At 48.3% G+C, this 21,259-nt stretch overlaps 1 protein-coding gene across 4 annotated transcripts in view; it reads right to left on the bottom strand.

Moving 5' to 3' along the window:
* Positions 1–2,217: 2,217 nt before the first annotated feature.
* Positions 2,218–21,259, bottom strand: part of MTHFS (methenyltetrahydrofolate synthetase) — a 31,259-nt gene continuing 12,217 nt past the window's right edge. For all 4 annotated transcript variants that reach the window (XM_041753248.1, XM_041753250.1, XM_041753249.1 and 1 more), the window contains exon 3: positions 2,218–3,007. In XM_041753248.1, coding sequence (XP_041609182.1) covers positions 2,778–3,007 — 230 coding nt within the window. In that variant the 3' untranslated portion in view covers positions 2,218–2,777. The remainder of the gene's footprint in view (positions 3,008–21,259) is intronic.

Here is a 21,259-nt window from a genome sequence, read left to right as displayed (position 1 = left end):
TAAAAAAAAAAGACCTCTGCAAAATTACTAAACAGCATCAGAAATTTTAACAAGTGCAGTCGTGCTTCCGTATGGATCTGCTTATCTCTGGAAGGTATCATTTTCAGCTATAAAAGCCCTTAAAAACCAACACTGGAATAAAGTGAAATTAGAACCAGACGTTTCAATCATTCCAAGGGAATTAAAATAAGGTTTTCAAAAACAGTACATTTCCAAAAACTTTCCATCACTGCTTTCCCTTTTAGAAATTAAGTACATCCAGATTACAGGTAACAGACCGTCTTAACCGTCTCTTCTTCTTTCACTTGTGCATAAAATGTTATCCAGAAAAGAATTTGTTGTTTATTTTTAGGCATAGAAACCTACATTTGGGGAGGGGGCTCCCAGGCATGAGAGCTCACCCCTCTGAGGGCAGGAGGCCAGGAGGGACGATGACTATGAGATGCGTGAAGCGGGGTGTGCACAAGGCCCAGCATGGACCGAGGGGGAGGGCCACGCAGCCACAATGACACTGTGCTCTAGAATGACCCAGCCCCGAGACAAAGCTGAAAGGGCAGCAGATAGCGGCCGGCATAAACAACAGTGAGGGCACAACACAGCCAGGGCAGCCTGCACATGAGAATTTACTATTTATTTTGTGCTGGGGGCTTTCAGTGAGCCCCACACCTGGCAGCGCATGTGCCCGTGAGGAAGAGATGAGCGTGCAAGCGCATGATTAAAATGCAGCTTGACAAACTGAATTTCAATGATCTCTGGAAGAAAAAAACGGAGAACCGTGACCAGGACCTCGGCTTCTGCATGGAGCCATCCACACCTGGAAACACGCATCGCTCCCACGTTAGTGGGAATGGTGACTAAACATTCTTGGTTACCATCTGCTGGGTGGACTAGACTCCACAGTTTACCTTGTCAAATTACACTCAATGCTAGGGCAGGGCAGGAATCGAAGAGAGACTTTGGGGCTCTGCTCTATCTCCAACTCCCCAGTACAAAGAACCGTCTCTGTTCAGAGCTACTACCTAGACTGTCCCCTTGTCCAGGCCCCAGACCACGCTGGCTCGCTTCTGGGCCTTAAGGCCTTGTATTCAGCCTCTGCCGATGCCCTAATGGGCATTACCTGCATCGTCGGGGATTTTTTCCTTCCCGACACCCTCTGCACAATGGGTCACTGCTCATTCCTAATCACCGTGTTCACTGTTGCCAGGTGGATGGCCTGTACCCCTCTGGCCTTCCTGAATCTCAGAATCGCACATTTTAAAATATTTTTTACTTTTACACACAGAACACCAAATCATATGCTATTATCCAGAGAACATGGATCCATGCCTTAAATGGAACACTTCTGCATGTTCAATGAACTCATTCACACAGATCCTCAGACACCGGTCATATGTGCAGGTGTTTGTTAAGAATGAGGAATGCTAGCATCATCCCTCCTCTTTGGAGCTCACAGTGGATGCGTACGGCAGGAGGACAGGAGGATGTGGACCAGGGCTGTTTGTATAAGTGCAATGACACTAACTCTGCCCAGGAGCCTCTAGGAGAACCTCACGGAAGAGGTAACCCTAAGCTGAGTCTTAAAGGAGAGATGGGAGCTTCAGCTAGAGAGGAAAAAGGGCACCATAGCTGGCGGCATAGGCATGCCCACAAGGCGCAAGGGGCAAGAGACACCCATGCTGCTCAGGGGGGAGATCTCCATCAGCGAGGGGGAAGGACCTCCTACAGGAGAGCATCCAGCCACTCCCCACTCCCCGGGAGGCCCCCAATGCCCCCTGAAAGCCTCCAAGCAGGGCTGCTGCCCCGTCGGATTCACGCTCCACAAGGTCACTTAGATCATTTGGGGAACAGAGTGCAAAGTGCCAGTCTGCAGGCAGCAGAGGCCAGATGAGAGTCGCCTGCTCACTTGGCCCAGAGATGCCAGAGCCTGGACACAAGGACAGACGGACAGGATGGGATGGGACCTGGTAAGGGATGGATGTCAGCAGCACTTGGATGGCAAATGCCACAGGACCGGGTGCAGGCAGTGCGGGGCGGGGGTGGGGGTGGGGGGGAGCACAGTGTCCAGGAAATCTCATGGGCTTCTGGTCACGAGCAAACCTGCCGCACAAAATCACCACTCCCTCGCTGTGATGCCATCTGCCAGCGTGCAGCCCACGGCACATTTCATTTCCAAAGCAGACACCACAAGCAAACAAACAATCGCTAACAGACAGAATATCAGATCGTCAACTCATAATTGACTGACACACGGCACAGCAGAGACAGAAGCAGAGCATTTAAATCATCTGAGAGTCCAGTCCACTAACCGTCCAAAGCTACAAAGCATCGGACACAGAATCTCAGGGTGAGCAGATAAAGTCATGATGAAGCCCTAGAATATTCTGGGGGAACCCTGTACACAAACACATGGACAGATCCTCAGCCGTCTGCCAAAAGCTGACCAGGCCCACGACGGGACTTGCCGAGACCATGTCCAAGCGGCTGGGTTCACCTTGCTCTCACACTCAGGGCAGACCACAGCCCTTCACAAACAAGGGGCGTGTGCTGCAGGAACACGCCTGTCACGTTGACCAGAGAGATGGCTGCAGGTCATGTGGTCCCCACCCCCATGTTCATTCACAATCTACCACTGATTTTGGAGGGTGATTTAACATCAGGTGTTTTGCAGGTAGGAAGCCAGCAGTCCATATTCACACTGATGCCCCGACCAGGGAGAAGGGACAGTCTCTAGCTTTTCTCTGGGGCAAAACCCTGATGTCAGCTGCAGGCATCAGGCTTTATGTCGAGGACTCTTCGTATAGGACTTCATCAACCTTCATGTCATTCTCGTCCACAGGGACCTGGGGGCAGATCTGCTCTCGGAAGGCCAAGGCCATGGTGTAGGGCGGCACGTCCTGCTGCTGCAAACAGCGCCTCAGGTATGCATCGTAGTAGCCTCTGCCCCGGCCCAAGCGGTTGCCGTGCTTGTCAAAGCCGAGACCCGGCATGAAGATGAGATCCAATCCGCCTGTGGGAGACAAGGACACAGTGAAGAGGGTGAATGGTCCCTGAAAGAGATGACCCCTCGGGAGTCTGGGTTCCACTCTGGAATGACATCGATCCCCTCTCTGATTGCTAAAGAAATGTGTGAGCACTCTAGAAAATCCAACACGTACAGAGCCAGACAGAGAAGGATGTACACCCAGCACCCCGCATGTCCGTCATCCATCCCTCCCGACATTCTGTGTGTACCTTGAACAACATGGGTCTGTCCTATGGAAGTCGTTATACAGAAATGTTTTCACTACAGAACAGTGCCATACACGTACCCCCCTCTTCCTGAGACTTTCCTAATGTTTCTCTTCCTACAGCTTATTTTATTCTAAGAACACAGTACGTGACACAAATAGCATACAGAATACGTGAGCATCAACTATTCACATCATTGGCAAGGTTTCTGGTCACCAGGAGCCCATCAGCAGGTTAGGTCTGCAGGAATCAAAGGTTGCACGTGGATTTTCGACTGCATGTAGGGTTGGCACCTCTATCCCCCAAGTAGTTCAAGGCTCATCTATATGTATAAAATCATCAGGTTCCCAGAGCCCGTCCACACCTAAACAGAATCTCCAAGGACAGAGACTAGGAACTTTTAATCTTTCTTTCAAGAATCCAGGTGATCCAGGGCACCCAGGTGGCTCAGTGGTTGCGCGTCTGCCTTTGGCTCAGGGCATGATCCCACGATCCGGGATCGAGTCCTACATCGGGCTTCCTGCAGGGAGCCTGCTTCTCCCTCTGCCTCTGTCTCTGCCTCTCTCTCTCTGTATGTGTGTCTCTCATGAATAAATAAATAAATAAAATCTTAAAAAAAAAAAAAAAAGAATCCAGGCAATCCTACCTATCTGCCGGGTTAGAGAGCCAATGTCCCAGCATAATGACAAATGGAGGAGGGAGAGAGGGTCAGAAAGAAGCCAGGAAGGACGGAGCTGTTCTCAGAGGCAGTGAGCAAAGCAGGTTAGCTGCTACGAGCACCAAGGTACCCACTTCATTTCCACTCCCGCTGGAGAGCCAAGGCCTGCCAGGTTGCCAGCTTCCCTGGATTCACATGAGAGCAGGCTGAGCCAGCCAGGAACATTCCAGAGGTACACACGGGGCCCCCTAGCTGTCTTCTGGCTGGAACCCTCCCAGGGACACAGGGACCATCAGATGATGCTCTGTAGCATCATCAAGACAGAGCAGGTTGCTAAGGCTCAGGGCATGAGGCAGGGTCTTGGAGGCTGCAGAGATCTGACCGCAGTGGAAGGTGTGGGGAGCCTCATGAAGAAGGTGGCAAAGATCACAAGGTGGAGAACCTGCATGGATTTTGTGAGGCCCACAGAACAGCCCTTCTAGGCTCTAGCAGGGAGCATGACAGACCAGCACTAATCATGAGCCACACCACATGTCCAACTCAGGGCTGTGCCCAGCAGCCTTCCTCTGCCGGTCCTTGGCCTCTGGAAAGCCACCTGGGAACTTCTGGGGGACCTGAAGCTTAGCATGGATGAAGCTCTCACATAGCACTGCTGCCAAGGACATACCAGGGCTGGGAACGGGGTGTTCAGGGTAGCGGTATTCATACTGCCAGCTAGGCCGGCCCCCCGCCATCAACAGCTGCTCTGAGTCCCTGCAGAAGTGCGAGCTGAACCCGGCACACACCTGCTGACCTGTGCCTGCCAGAACCCAGCAGAGCCCGCCTCAGACCACAGTCCTGACCTTCTGTGAAACCTGCTGGTCTCTTCCAACCCAAACCCTGGTCACTGACCTTTCCCCTCCCTGACCCTGTCCTGCTCCTTTTTCTCTCATGGGATTAACAGCGGCTTGTGCATAGAGACTTTGCTGGCTCCGGGTCCTTTTTGTTGCCGAGCAGACTTGGGCTAGAAGCTCAGCTCTGTCGTCTGTACAGCATACGCACACACATGTTTTTTTCTGAGGCTCCTGCCTCTTTAGAGTCCATCAGGGCACTTTCTGTAAAGTCCTCCGGGGGCATGCTTCCTCCCCCTCTAGGGAATGGAATGGGGCTCAGCTAAAATAAAGCAAGCATGTGTGTAACACCTATTCCAATGCACGGCATGCTCTGCCAACTGCCCCAAAGCAACAGGACAGGAAGCTCTAGAAGGCTTCAACAGAGGGAGAGCCCACCTGGCTGGATGGTCAGGGAAGGGCTTGTCGGAACCTGGTGGGACCAAGGCTTGCATGGAGGTGCCAAAACTGGGTTTGAGTATGTTTCAGAGAGTAAGGAAAAGGTGGCAGGAGCAGAGTGACAAGGAGGGAACAGTCAGGGTGGAAGGACCCCGCTAAGGATCAGAGAACGTGCAAGGCAGCCAGGTCAGGGCATGAAGATATGGAAGGTACAGGCCAAGTGATCCCCACTGCTCAATAGCAAAATGACAACACCAGATTCAACAACCTGAACTGACAATTCTCCAGAGAAGACCAGCAACGGCCAACAGGCATAGGATTCCTGCGGATGAATTTTGTATCCTGTGACCTTACTGAATTCCATTATCGATTCTAGCAGCTTTCTGGTGGGAGTCTTTAGGACTATCTATATACAGTATCAGGTCGTCTGCAAATAGAGGAAGTTTTACTTCTTCCATATCAATCTGGATGCTTTTTCTTTTTCTTCTCTAACTGTAGTGGCTAAAAAACACTCAGGACTATGTTGAATTAAAGTGGTGAAGATGGACATCCTGTCTTGTTCCTGACTTTGGGGCAAGCTCTGGTCTTCCCCTTCGACTGTGATGTTGGCTGTGGGTCTCTCCTATATGCCTTTACTATGCAGACATATGTTCCCTCTGGACCCACTTCGTTGAGAGCTTTCATCATAAACAGATGTTGAATTTTGTCAAATGCTTTTTCTGCAACTATTATAATGATCATGACTTTTATTCTGCATTTTGTGAACGTGTGTGCTGTGATGACGGATGTGTGAATATTGAGCCATCCTTGCCACCCTGGAATATATCCCACTTGATTGTGGTGAGCGGCCCTTTAAACATGTTGTTAAATGTGGTTTGCTAGCACTTTGCTGAGGATTTTTGCTCTGTGTTCATCAGGGGCACTGCCCTGTAATTTTCCGTTTGTAGTGTCCTTATCTGGTTTTGTTGTGAGGGTAAAATGTTGCCCTCATGGAATGAATTTGGAAACTTTTTTTTTTTTTGGAATAGATTGAGGAGACTAAGGATTAACTCTTCTTTAAATGTTTGATAGAGTTCCCTTGTAATCCATCTGGCCCTGGACTTCTTTGGGAGTTTTTTGGCTTTGGTTTTTGGTTGTTTTTTTTGTTGTTGTTTTGTTTTTGAAGTAGGTTCCATGCCTAGAGTGGAGCCCAACCTTGAGCTCAAGACCTGAGCTGAGATCATGAGTCAGACGCTCAACTGATTAAGCCACCAGGCCCCCCTGTTGGGAGTTTCCTGATTACCAATCCAACTTTGTTACTAGTAATTGGCCTGTTCAGATTTCCTGTCTCCCCGATTCAGTGTAGGAGCCAAGAGGTACATAAAAGGATGTTCAGCATCACTCATCATCCAGGAAATGCAAATCAACACCTCAATGAGACACCACCTCACACCTGTTAGGATGTCCATTAAAAAAACAATAAAAATAAATAAGTAAGTAATAAATAAATAAGTAATAAATGTTGGTGAGGCCTACGGAGAGACTGGAACCCTTGTATGTTGATGCTGGGAATATAAAAAGGTACAGCCACTATGAAAGACAATATAAAGTTCCTTAAAAAAATTAAAAGTAGAACAACTAGTAGTCTCATTTCTGGGGTATTTAGCCAAAACACCCCTGAAATCTGCATCTTGAAGAGGTATTTGTACAGCCATGTTCAGAGCAGCCTTACTCATAGTAGTTCAGAGGAAGAAACACCTCGATGTCCACTGATGGATGAATGGATAAACACAATGTGGCACATCCACTGGAATACGACTCGACCATGAGAAAGAAGGGACTCTGGTCAGTCACCTGCAACAGCCTAGAGGAGCTCTGAGTACATCAGGTGAAGGGAAATAAATCAGGTGCAGGAGAACAAATGCTGCATGAGTCACTCACAGGAGGCACCTGAAGCAGCCAAACCCCCAGGAGCAGAACGTACTGCAGTGGCTGCGGGAGGCTGGGAGGAGAGATGGGGGCTGCTGTGGGCACCAGCGTCAGCAGGGCAGGATGAGGAGATACAGCAAAGGTCTGCTGTCCAACACCGCACCCACAGGCAGCACGCACTGCACACCTACATTTTGTTTACAGGGTGGATCTCATGTTATACCTATCACATTTTTTTCCATAAAAAAAGGCATAAAAAAAAATACTAAACGAAAGCCAGGAGGAAACTGGGATTTCTACCAGTCAATACACAAAAAAATAGATGGTAGAATTTCAGAGGACACACCTCCAGGCCGCCAGAGGAAGAGAAGGAAGGAAGGAGACAGACAAGAAAATATCCATTTCTAGTCCCTCACAGGACATGTCTCTGCCCGCCCACCCCACCCCGCCCCAGAATCTCCGCGACCGCCACAACGCTGTCCAAGGTACCCGTCATGCGTGAAGTCTGAATAAGACTTCTAGGCCAAAGGAGGCCTGAGAGACACGTCTATCCTCTACAGAACGGGCCAACCTGAGCATGGCAACCCCTGATGTAGCAACTCCAAAGTCTGGGTTTGGATCAAGGAGGCAACATCATGGGATGAGATGGTGTAAGTGTTACCTCGCCCGGTTGTTCAACCTGAGCCCTACGAGTGAGCAAGGAGAATGGCTCTGGTGTTCTCAGGTGACAGGATGTGGTAAGAGCAGGTCCAGACATCCTGTGTGGGGTGTTGCTGCTGGACCCCCCAGCCCACAGGATGGGCATTGCCACACCCTTCAACCACAGGGTCACCTGCAGTCCCAGCTCAGGTCCTTGGAATCCCCATCTGGCCTGTATCCACCTGATGAATCCAAGTGTTTTCCTGAAACACAGTTTCCTTGCTATGGAAGGAAATCTACTTGCTGTCACTAGAAGGTCCTGCTGTGTCCTCCCCACCGGTCACACGCATGCCTCCCCCTCCCCCACGCACTCCCTGGTCTCCTCACACTTTCACAACACAGTACTGGAGGCTTTCCCTCCCCCAGAGGCACGGCACTGATTGGGCTTGATGATCACACACAGGCTTACAAGTGCCCCTGGCATGCGCTGCTCCTACCCTGGGCCGACCTGCTAACAGGGTGGACCCCAGACCTACCCTCACACACTGCAAAGTCAAAACTCACCAAGGAGAACAGGTAAAAACGCTCAGTCTGTGCCCAGATTCTCTATGAGCCGCTGGCATGGCTCTACTTTCACCAGATGCTCGGTGAGAAAGGACAAGGACACAGTACAACACACGGGGAGACCCCACCTGATGTGTTCACTCCTGTACAGTCCTCAGAGCACCCCCATGGCCCCTGGACTGCACCCCACTGCTCAGTAAGTACTCTCTGGGAGTCACAGGACTCCTCTGCAGGGTCATGGCTTGGAGGGTGTCTCTCTCCCAGTTTTGCTAGATTTCGAATGTGATTCTGCACTCCAGAACTACAAGGCCAAGATTCAGGACAGTCGCCCAGCTCCATGGTGCATCTGCTCAGACATGGGCTGCCTTAGGGTTTGTGCTGGCTCTGAAGCACCAGTGCCCTCTGGAGGCAGCCCACCGTGGAGGCCTGGGCCCTGGTCCCACAGCTCTTGGCTGGTTGTGCTCCTACGCTTCAGGCTTCCGTCTCCTGAGCTGGCGATGCAGCTGGAACCCATGGCCACCGCTGCAGGCTGGGCACAACAATTAGACGAGGTTGTGCCTGTGACTGCCTCAGCCCAGACCCAGGCTATGCTGAGGATAACACTAAGAGCTTCCCTCTTTTAACTAAGAAATGTCACACTCTTTCTTGAGTCAGGCAGCAGGGAAAGGGCTGGAGACGCCTCAGTACTCAGTGATTTTTCAGCCAGAGCTTTTCCAGCCTCCCCTTAGAACAGGCTATCACTCGTCCTCTCAGCTCTGGGTATGGAAGGAGGGCAGGGGAAGACAAGGTGGTAGAAGAGGGTGAGCAAACTTCCTGTAACAGGCCAGAGAACACGGAATTCAGGCTTTGCAGGCCACGGGGTCTGTGTCACAACCATGTACTCTGCCCACAAACAGGCATGGCTGTGCTCTAAGGAAGTTTTATCACAGACACAGGTGGCAGGCCAGGTGTGGCCCGTGGGCTGCAGGGCACTGACCCTGTCCTGGAAGATAAGGAAAGAGTTTCAGGAAGAAGAGAGCAGCATGTCAAATCCCTCCAGAAGGGCAATCAGCTTCTCGGAGAGAAAGCTGAGGCCTTGCCGCCCCGGCTGATGAAGATTCAACACACACGGCTCCTGATGCTAAGAGATGCACATGGAACCAGGCAAAGGGACGGAGAAAGCACCAGAAGCACCTGTACTTTACAGGTAGCAGAGTGGAGAGGCCGAGTGTACAGGATTCTCAACACACTGTGGGGCCTGCACCCCAGTGCCGGCACTTAGTAGCTAGGAGACATCAGTCAAAATTGCCTTGACCTGAAACCTATGATGGACAAGCATATTAGGAAGTGGAGAGTCTCTACACTCTTAATACCAAGTGTCAACCAACTGCTGCATGATACTCCTCAGGCCCCACAGCTGATTAGAAATGTGCCTCCGGAACACAAACGAGCTGAAATCCTAAAATAAAATACAAAACCAATAATCCATGACAGCTCTTGCAGCAGAACTCCCAGAGATTAATACCTGATGCTTGAAGCTCACCATAGTTGCCTCTGAAAGGACAGATGGAAGCAGGACCGCCACCCCCCCCCCGCCCCGCCCGACTCCCTCTTCATGGTTTAACTGTACAGAGCATGCAAGGGGATAAAGTGTTTACGTGCTCACAGCATCCAATATTCTCTGCTTCTCATTGTATATAACCACCAGGATTTTCAAACATTTATTTCCCTGCAGTTGCATACCGCTCTTAAGGAGTAAGCAACTATACCACCTAAGGCAGAGAGCTGTTTGGGTTTCTTATTACATTGTAAATGTACCTTCATTCATTCTGCTGTGTTTGGTCACAATGCAGTTGGGCCATTTGGGGATCTCCATGTACAATCAAATACACTGTAGTAATAATCATCTTTTTTATTTTAAGGTATTTATTTACTTATAGAGAGCTTGTAAGCAGAAGGAAGAGCAGAGAGAGAGGGAGAGGGAGAGAGAATCTCGAGCAGACTCTCAGCTGACCGTGGAGCGCAACACATGGGGCTTGAGCTCACAATCCTGAGATCACAACCTGGGCCAAAATCAAAAGTCAGACACTTAACCAACTGAATGACCCAGGCGCCCCCCTAAATTTCTTTAAAACCCTTTTGAAGTATCGACCTTCTAGCATTTGTAGGACAAGGGCCTTGGCAGTAGTATGATGCTGCAGGTGAGCGTACTTCTAGAGAGGATGCCAGTGCATGAGCGCCTTAACTATCACTTACTGGTGAAGAAAAATGTTCATCAAATTACTTACCTCCTCCTAAAACTCAGTGTCTTCTCTGTGAGATGGAAACAATACTACCACCTACAAACAGCGTGTGAAGACTCTAGCATTTGCTCAGTAAGCACTGCCATTCCTAAACTCTGGGTACAAACAACACCTGTTCTCTTTACAATGACTCTGAAAGTCATTTCTTCTCAAGTTAATGCAAAAACTTGTACAGTAAGACTACGATGGGGTGATTGCACAGATCTCCTAGTGGCACAAGGCCCCTGCAAGGACAGCTATGACTCTCTACAGCCACCTGCTGTCACAGCTAGAAATGTACTGGCGGTGCCAAGCAGGAAGCCAGGGGGACTGTGACACACGCTGTCCCTGAACCTGGCTTTGCAGGGACATTTTCCCTGTTCCACAGGGCCTTTCCTGTCACCAAAGCCACCTGGAGGGGAATCTGCTGCACACCAGGGAAGGTGGGGTCACTCTGTAAGCACCCCTTTCATCATTTAAAAATCTCCCATGTGCCAGACGCCATGCTGCGCCCTCAATGGGCAGAACCTCATGGAGTCTCCCCAGCAGCTCCACAGAGTGGGGGTGTTACTCTCCCTGTTTCTCGGATGGGAAAACCAAGGCTCAAGAGAGCATGTGATCTGCCCAAAGCCACACAGCCAGGAGATGCCAGGGCTGGCATGTGATCTCTGATTTCCCAGCACCTGCAGTGGGTGGAAGCCCTTTGTTCCTCACCTGGGGAGGTAAAACAGACAAGGAACGTGCTCCTTAGTGGCCTCAGTTGGGTGTCGGGGGGTGGGAGTAGGGGGGTCCATGGACACCACCCTGTACCATCAGGTTAGGGCCACAGGGAGGGACACACAGCACAGTCCAACTAGGAAAGTGAGAGCAGAGTAAGGGAGAGGGCAGGGGGCAGGGAGGGCTGAGAGGGGGGTAGGCAGCATACACCCCCTGCACCCTCAAACACACGGGCAGTGCTGCAAGGGAAGCCAGGGCAGCTCCAGGCCTGAAGGCTGAGGGGTGGGAGCAAGAGTGCAGGAGCCTGGGCCCCGGGAGCTGCAGGGGGAGGGGCTGCTGTCAGGGCAGAGGCTCTTAGTAGAAGATGCACTGGGGTGAGAGGGGAGCAGGAGGTAGCAAACATCCACCTCACCCTCCCACACCCTTTGGTCTCCATGGGTGCCTCCTGCTGGCTGAAGAGCTAGGAGCCAGGGCACCTGTTATGGGGTGCATGCAGGGGGACCCTCCCCAGCACCATGCAGGTGACGGACACTGGATGGGTCGGGAAGGGGCCTCGCTGACAGTTCAGCAAAGCTTTACACATGCCTGCAATCGTGCTTACCTCCAGGTTTGGGGAATTCAGCTTGCTTGTTATTTATATTTCTCTGCTCTGCTCAAGTATATCTTATCCTTATAATCAGAACAAAGCTATTTTCCTTTAGAAAAATATTTTTATGAACACTCAGAAAAATGTTGAGTCTCCGTTCAAAGACGTACTGCCAACATGTTAGCTCTTTTCTTAGATCTTTTATTATATCACAAAGCTAGTTAGCATGGTATATAGAAAATAAGCCCAAGTCTTACTAAATTATTAAAAGTCGGGAGGAAGTGATAATTGGATTTGCATTTTTTAAATCATCATTACCATCACCCTAAACAACAACAGAACTGCCTCCTGTGTGAAGGACAGCAAGCAAGGTGCTAAGGACCAAAGAGTTCGAAGCGGGGGTTCCCCCCACCCAAGTCCAGGGTCAAATCTGGCCTGTCACCTGCTTTTGCACCAAGTCTCTCTTTTTTTTTAATAGGGCTTTATTTAGGGCACCTGGGTGGCTCAGTGGCTGAGCATCTGCCTTTGGCTCAGGTCATGATCCTGGGGTTCTGGGATCAAGTCCCACATCGGGCTCCCTGTTCAGTGGAAGCCTGCTTCTCCCTCTCCCTTTGCTGCTTCACCTGCTCATTTTCTCTCTCTCATTAAAAACAAACACACACAAAATAACAACCCAGCCAGCCTTTCCCATGTGCTATCAACAACACCTAAGAAGGTCTCCTGGGAGCACCCTGGGCAGCCAGGTCTCTAGGCCACAAACCTATCCCTGACCCTGGACATCAGCGACATATCCCCACTTAACCACCAAGAAAACTGGATTTCCTCTAAAGCTTCTTAAATCTTTAGAAGGGGTGGCACAAAGGACTTTCTTTGTAGCAGTGAAAGTCCTGCATTTGTGTGGTAGTTACACAAATCTGTCCAATTGCACAAGCGCACTGAGATGCGCATACACATCCTGCACATCGGGAAGTACACATGTAGACAGGTGACACTGAGTCAGGCTGGAAGGCTACTGCAAGAGTCCGTGCCCTGGTGCTGCTACTCTACTGCAGTTTTGTGAGATGTTACCATGGAGGGAGGCTGGGTGAAGAGAACACAGGACCTCTCGCTACTATTTTTATAAATTATTTCAAAATTAAAAGTTTCAAAAATGTTTAGAAAAAAATATCTCCTGCTGGGACCTCCAACTCAAAGAATCTAAAACCAAATCAGCCCCAATCTACTCTCAATCTTGCCTTCCTCTGATTGACCTTAAGTTCTAAAGATAATAGAGTGATTGCCCCTTCACTTGCATGGTCAACGATGGGCCATGAGCAGGTGATTTTCCCCCAAGATGCAGTACCAGATGGTGGCAGCAGCCTAGCGCTCACAGCAACTGCGCCCTCCCCTCACCGCGTCTCCTCACATAGGCTCTGCACACTCTCCCATTGCCAGAGGGCTGAGTCAGAATCACAGGTATCCTGAGAGCGAGAGAGACCACACATCCATGTAACTTTTATTACAGTATATTGTTATAATTGTGTATTCCATTGTGGGTTCCTGTTGTTCATCTCTATGCCTGATGTATTAACTAGACTTCATCCTATGTATGTACGAATATGAATGAACATCATATATTTGGGGGCTGAGGGAGGGGGTTGGCAGGGGTCTCCAGGGGATGTGGGACACACTCCCTCAGGAGAGGGGGGATCTGTGTAACCTATTCACTACCTGCCCTGACAAACATGCTTTCCAGACTTCCCCACACATGTCCTGCCTGCCAAGTATCTGTGCCCTGGTGATTCCTACCATTCCTCTAAGACTCAAGCTTCTCTGACTTCCTTCACCTTCCTACCAACACAAGGGGCTCTCGCCCACACCCCACCAAGCCCAGGGGGCATTGGTGTCAGGGAAGCAGTACCGCCTCCGTCCTACAGATTAAACACCCCCTACACTCTCTGCAAGCAGACCTAGAGAAGGTGGAGCTGGCGGGCTACAGGAAGGGGATTTCTCTGAAACGCACATCTTGCCCACTTCCTAACGTGGTCTAATGCTGCCCGTAAATGTATATCTAGCTTCCTTGCCCTGATTTCTCATAACATGTAACACAAAACACTTTTCTATTGCTCATTGTCTTTCCTGGAAAAGATCACAGACTCCTTGATGGTAGGTTCTGACATAGGTGCAACAGAATGGTTCACAGGCACTCCTGCTGGCGTGGCAAGTGAGGCTGTGCGGAGTTATTCTAGTGGCCACACAAGAGTGTTACCCAGTCAGGAGGAAGGACGGGACAATAATAGATTGAGGGTCACTTTCACATCCAGTAATTCTACTTTAGGGTAACAAAAGTTAGCTGCTTTCAGTTTGTTTCACCCAATTATTATAACTCAAGAACCTAACATCCTATTTGTTAAGAATCTCTAAATATGTATCTCCCCAAATTGAACTGCATGCTTCTCTATTGCATAACTTCTCTGTTGGGCCTGAACCTCTCCTCTCCTCTGTGACTTTGGTGGCTGATTTTTACCATCAATTGGGGACAAGAAGAATCTGGGTTTTGGCCTCCCCACAACGCGCCTGCGTGACCTTGGACTGGTCATTTCCAGCCTGTTTCTGCTCCCTTGACTGCAGGACAGACAGACCGACTCAGAGGGTCTCCAAAGTCCCCTGTTGTGCCCCCATTGTGCCAGTTCACCAAATAAGGAAGTGAAACGCAGGATTCTGCAGATAAAGCTGCCACCACAGACCCTCGCTGATATCTCCTATAAACCGGGGAACCGCTCAGCGCCCTGAAATCTAGCAGTCTTTAGAAACCCAGCCTTGCACACTTCACTTTGAAAACATGTCATCAGCGATGCAGGCTTCTTATGAAATTGACTTTCCTGATTTCCTAGGACTTGATTTCCTAGGACTTAAGAAAATGTTGAAGAAAATAACTTAGCATGATTTCAAGGACTTCTGGGGACACCTAGGTGGCTCAGTGGTTGAGCATCTGCCTTTGGCTTGGGGCGTGATCACGAGGTTTTGGGATCAAGTCCCACATCAGGCCCCCTGCGAGGAGCCAGCTTCTCCCTCTGCCTATGTCTCTGCCTTCTGTGTCTCCCATGAATAAATAAATAAAATCTAAAAAAAAAAAGAAAAGAAAAAAAAGGACTTCTGTTTCCATCTGGAAATCTGAAACCATGTTCCTCTGTTTTCTACAAAAGAACTTGATGATACAATGGAAAAATGTTCTGTTCACGATAACAATGAATATTAATCACCTAGGAATGCACTTAACAGGCAATGTGAAGAAACAATATGACGCAGAGCAAACACATCCACAGAGGATCAGAGAAGGAGCCTGGGACAACGGAAGAGGCCATGCTCCTACAGATAGCTTGATGTCATAAAGAAGTTTATTTCCACAAACTAATATAAAATTTAACACAATTCCAACCAAGATCCTACAAGATTTGGATTTCTCATAACGTGTAACAGAAGATAATTTTAAGGGACACTGCCAAGATAATTTTAAAGTGAATCTCAAAAATCAATGGTTCAGAACAGTCGGCTAAGTTTTTTAAACTAGGTATTGCAGGGACTCAGACCCCCTCTCCGAGGCATCACAGCGCACCGGGGGAGCACACACGGCTGCACACATCATGCACCAGCACCAGCAAGGCAGAGAACCGTGGAGAAGACCAGCATGCCCAGGAACAGACCCAAAAATAGGCAAGAATGCAGGCCATGAAAACAGTGGCATTTCAAAGTAGAGGAAAGAGAGTAGATTATTTATTAAATGCGTTGTGATACCTATTTTTTTTAAATAAGTTAGGTTCCTTTCCTATACCTCAACACATATTCAAAAGGAATTCATATTTTTTAACATTGAAAAAAATAAAGTACTAGGATAAAACAAAAATTTATATATTCTCCAGAATGAAGAAAGTCTCCCTAAAAATGAAGCCAAAGGCAGAAAATCATAAAGGAAAAGACTGATTTCACTAATAAGATTTTAATACATTTATATTCCTCAAAACAGAAATATATACAAAATTAAAAAGAAAATGAAAAAAAATATTTATAGTATGTATGGTAGACTAATGGCTACATTTAATAAAGAACTGTTACCAACTGGGAAGAAAATGATGAAATATATATATATATTTATTCCCCAAAATAAATAGGGCAACGAACAGTACTTTATGAAAGGCAGATTAAAAAACATATAGCCATTATGTATTTTCACATTTTCCATAAGGCACACATGTTAATCACTGCAATTCTTTAAAGAAGGAAGGAGATCAAAACAAGATTGGGGGCAGCCTGGGTGGCTCAGCGGTTAAGCATCTGCCTTCAGCCCAGGGTGTGATCTTGGAGACCCAGGATCAAGTTCCACGTCAGGCTCCCTGCATGAAGCCTGCTTCTCCCTCTGCCTGTGTGTGTCTGCCTCTGTGTCTGTGTGTGTCTCTTATGAATAAATGAAATCTTAAAAAAAATTAAACAAGATTGGGGAATTCCTCTTTTCATTCATTCTTCAGCACAAAACCAGAAACAATGATGAGTCAACAACACCAAGTCCCTTTCGAAGGCTGAGAATTCAAGCAGCATAGGTCATTAGATGTCCCAATGGGTTTCTTCTGAGACTGCTAACCAATTTTTACTAGAGTGGGTTTCCTGCTGGTCACGCACCTGTCACGCACCTGTCCTGGGAATCTTACTGCTTTATTTCCTGCCGAGACCACCTCATGGTGAGCCATGACTCACACTGGCTCAGCTACGTCTCCCCAGACATGTCAGACAAAGAGTGCCCTCCTCTGCCCTGGGCCCCTACAATGCTCCCCATGGAGGTCACTGTTGCCAGGCCTGAAACCACCGTCCCACGTGCGATGGGCATCACTGCTGCCACCAAGCGCTTACTACATCACAGGCACTGTACACACCTTATCCAAATTTTCTTATTCTCATCATGTCAGTAGAGCAGGCACCATTATCTACATCTCCAAATGAGGAGCCTTGATTCAGAGGGATGAGAGGACTCTCAAAGTCCACTCAACCAGTCTGCGACAGAACAAGAGACTAAATCCAGCTCCCTTGGAGGCCAACCCCCCCACCCCGCCCCACTCAGAGGCCAACCCCCCCACCCCGCCCCACTTAATCACTGCTCACCCTCTCTTCCTCAGTAAACTGAACTCCAGTGGCCACAGGCTCCCGTCTCCCGTGCGGCCTTTCTAGGGCATCGCCTGTGACTGCCATACCACAAGGGACCATGGACGTTCATTATTGCCTTCACTTGTCCATCCATCCAGGGAAGGGAAACAATCTTCTTCCAGGATGGTGGTGGCTATGCAAAGCTGCACAGCCTATTCTGAAAGCAATATCAAAACATCTATAAAAATTTAGACTCTGTCCCCATGGCACTGCTGAGAGCTGACCGTCTGGAGTTATTTGTGTAGGTATGCTAAAATATATCAGGGTGCTCTTTCTGCTGTTGTTGGTAATATTTTTAAAAATGGAAGCAATCTAAATGTCCACTAATGGAGAATTGGTTAAAAGAATTAGAGTACCTCAATGCTATACAACTATTTAAAACAGTAAGGCAGATCACCATGTGTAGCTATGCAAGTAATTCTAAGGTTTACTAACAAGTGAAAAACCAAAACATAAAACAGAATGTAGAGCATCATCCGACGTGCATACAGTTTTTAAAAAGAATGTACACGTACAGAGAGAGAAGGGTACCCAGATATGTTCCTGGTGCTCAGGTCTGTGGGGGGTAGACGGAGGGTAGACTTTGACTCCTCTGCATCTCCCTTACAAAACCACTGGGGTGATTTACCCTGAGCGTGTAATTACTCACGAAGGAATGAAGGAACCGTTGCTCTACCACTCGGGGTTGTCCTGTCTCATCTGTCTCGTACACAACAAACCACACGGAAACAGGGTATGGTTAGCGTGGACAGGCCAGGACACCTGTTGAGAATCAGTCTCCATACATTCCAGGTCTTCTTTCACTCCAAGACCATATCCTTACAGCAGGATTGGTGGCATGCACTCAACTAAGCCACCTTCTCACCAGCAAAAAACAAGTAACATACATAAAATCATCCTTGCCTTCAGCATTTTTTAATTTTACTTGTCAAGCCTACAGGGTACACAAGAGATGCTGGTCTTGCCCAGGGGTGGCTTTGCCTTATACTTTTTTGCCAACTGAATGTGCAGCTAACGCACAGTTCACGATGACTCGGGGATGGAGGAACCACAAGCATCCGGGTGAGTGGCAGGGCGGTTCTCGTGCATCTCACTAGCTGCGTCCATCCATCGCATCAGCCCTAACGAAAGATTGTCTCGCCCAGAGATACGGCTCCTTACTCCAGAATCCTTCCCTCTTGCCTTTTCAGTGGCAAAAGCAGACATCTGAAAAAAGACTCTATCTGTGGCCTCTGACACCTAGCACATTGCTAACACCCATTTCCATGGACTTCAGGGTTCTCTCTTCTCCTTGCAGCTAACCCTTTCTAAATATATATCTATGTTTTTCTCTCCACTTTCACAAACTATAGTAACCTAAGAAATAACATCAAAAACACACAATCTGAGAAAACCTCATCTAGAGAGGGAAACGACTACGTCTGGCCCATGTTTGTCACAGCCTCATCTACCGTTGGCTCCCATCTACAGCCTCAGGTTTTACCACGGTGCAGTGGAGACATGCTGAAGTGACTCCTGCATCAGTAACTATTTCCTGACCTCCCAACCTATGCATCCCACTAGCTACCTACAGCATCTCCTGGAGGCCCCAGAGCCACTTCAACGGGGTTCATCCCCTGCCCCCAGACCTCCTGACCCCCGGCTCAGTTAATAGGACCATACCCTGAAGGCAGAGCCAGGCTGTGCCTCCGCGGCCTAGAGTGCTCAGTCACCAGGGCCTGCAACTACGCTGTGCATCAGAACTCGTGTGTCCTCTCTCTCCTTCCAGGGACAGTCAGTTCTCTTCCCTCCTACTCCTTCAGGTTCCCAGTCTCCTTGGTCTTTGTCTCCCCAGCCCACCCCCCTTACAGCTGGCAGAATGATCTTTGCAAACACAGACTGTCCACATCACTCCCCCAATTAAAGTATTTTGGGATTTCCCCAAAACTTCCAGAATGAGGTTTAACCCCAAGTGTAGGACGTGCATGATTCTTCACGAGGCCTGTGAGTCCCCGACTCGGAGTCAGCCCGAAACCATCTGCCAAGTCACTGCCAGCCTGGGGCTGTCCATCCAAACACCCCTTCCCCTCCTGCATCCATTCTGCCCTTCCTCCTGAGTCATGGAACCACGACCTCACTCAGGAGTCCACGAACCCCATGGCAAGACTTCTGCAAGCCTCTCACATTTACTACACGGCACCAGACAGAAAATGTGTGCAGTTCCCTGGTCTAGAATGATGAGTGGAAAAATCAGGGCGACCCAAGAATTCTATCTGGGTGCAAGAATTCACCAGTGTACACAGAGGGCCAGCTTCAAGAATAAAAGCCTTGTGAAAATACCACACTGGAAAAATTCATATAAAGGCATACTCCATCTGACCAGAAAAACAATAAAAATATAGAAATCAAGAATGAGGAAGGGATGCTTTAAAAGCAGAAGTAACGAACCATGGACCCAGGAGAATTTAGAGTTGAGTTTAAAAGACTGTCCTTTATTAACGTACTAAGAAAATAACCAAATGTCAAAAACATTACACTTTAAGGCATAGATACACATCTTCAAGTTATTAATGATTTTAAAATCCCAGTTTGTTTTGATAAACGCTGGGAAGAATAAGCACATTCACTTTCTTATCTCTTACAAGCGGTCAAGTTAACAGAAGTCCTCTGGATAAAGCTCACAAGAATCTAAGGTTCGAGAGGTGTTTCACGGTAACCAACAGGCATGAGCGGGCAGCTCCAAGCTCTAGAGGGGAAGGATACAAAGGAACGCAAGTGGAAAAACACATTTTTCCCCCCAAAATAGAATCCAAGATGGCAGAAGTAACCAGAAGGAAGGCCAAGTGCAACAGTTAGCATGAAACAGAGGGCAGGCCAACTCCCCTCTGGAAGGCAGAAACGACTCCCAGTCAAGAGCAACCCAGAAACCCAGCCACGTGCTGTCCACAGGGGACACAGCCCATAGACCAGGGTGAAGATCATGGTGCTGAAGATCATGGTAAGGGGGAACCAAACGCACACTCAAACGCAAGGAGCAAAATCGGTAATAAGGAAAAATTCAAGACATTAGCCTTTTCATGGAAAAGGAGGGTTGGTTTCCCTCCATTTAAAAAATGCACAATTGACCGTAACAGATGATAACTCTCTAGTGCTAAGAAACACAGACACAGAGCATGTTAACAATTAAAGAAATGAACAAAACCTTCACCGCACTAGGACAGAACGGTAACCCTCTTGGGCGCCTACCTTCACACAGAAACACACTTCACAAGCGTGGCAATCTGTGTGTGCGCGTATTACTACAGACCCCGCCCCATCCCCACACCCAGACAGGACTTTCCAAGCCTACGCAACACTCATGGGCGGCAAGTGCTACCGACCTGGTACCCACCCTGCCTGTACTTCCTTATTACCAGAACCATGACATCTTAAAAAAGGACTTTTTTTTTTTTTAAGTATATTCCTACTCCTCCTTTATGGACAGGAATCATCAGAGTTTAAGTCCATGAGATGTATGGGTTTTCAGAGAAGCTTCTTAAAGCAGGGAGACTCAACCAATGCCCCTTGCTTCATTCCTCCATCTTCGAGCCCAATACAGACGTGATGGCTGGATCTGTGCAGCTGTTCTGTAACCACAGGAAGAAGGCCAGGAAGACCACTGCACACCTGGCATCCTTATCCTGAGGGGGCCAATACCAACAACCACTGCTGCTAAAGTCCTCATGGCATGAAAATAAAAGTAACTCCTTTCCTTGTGTAAAGCCCATCCCACAGGGTTTGTTTCTTAGAGCCAAACGCAGTTCTCAACTCAAGCGCAGTAAGCAAAACATGTAACCCAGAAAAAAAGCACTAATCAACTTGAAAATGATAAATTCTATGTGTCAATACTCCCTTAATACAGAGCAGTGAAATTCCAAAGTGGTCAAAACAGTTTAGAAATTTTTAAAATTACGTTACCTGCCTCCTGAGCCAGTGAAGCATCCAGTACTATTGTTATAAAACAGAAGATAATGGGGCCAAGTACATGACATGTCAAAATCCATGGAATGTCATTAAAGCTATGCTCAGAGAAAAGAATTAGAAGGTTTAAATGTTTTTTATTAACAAACAGGAAAGAATGAAAATAAATGAAGAAGAGTCAGAAAAAAAAGAAACCACAGGAGAGTAGGGATGTGATAATCAAAAAAAAATTAAAAAAAAGAAGTTAATTAAATGGGAGCAGGAGGAAAGATGCAGCAAAGCCAGGTGGGCGACACTCTGGAGGTGGGGCGGGCCACAC

Source organism: Vulpes lagopus, chromosome 4 (assembly GCF_018345385.1).
Source record: "Vulpes lagopus strain Blue_001 chromosome 4, ASM1834538v1, whole genome shotgun sequence".
Taxonomy (NCBI): Eukaryota; Metazoa; Chordata; class Mammalia; order Carnivora; family Canidae; genus Vulpes; species Vulpes lagopus.
The sequence above is the reverse complement of the archived record's forward strand: the minus strand, read 5'-3'. Positions and strand labels throughout refer to the sequence as shown.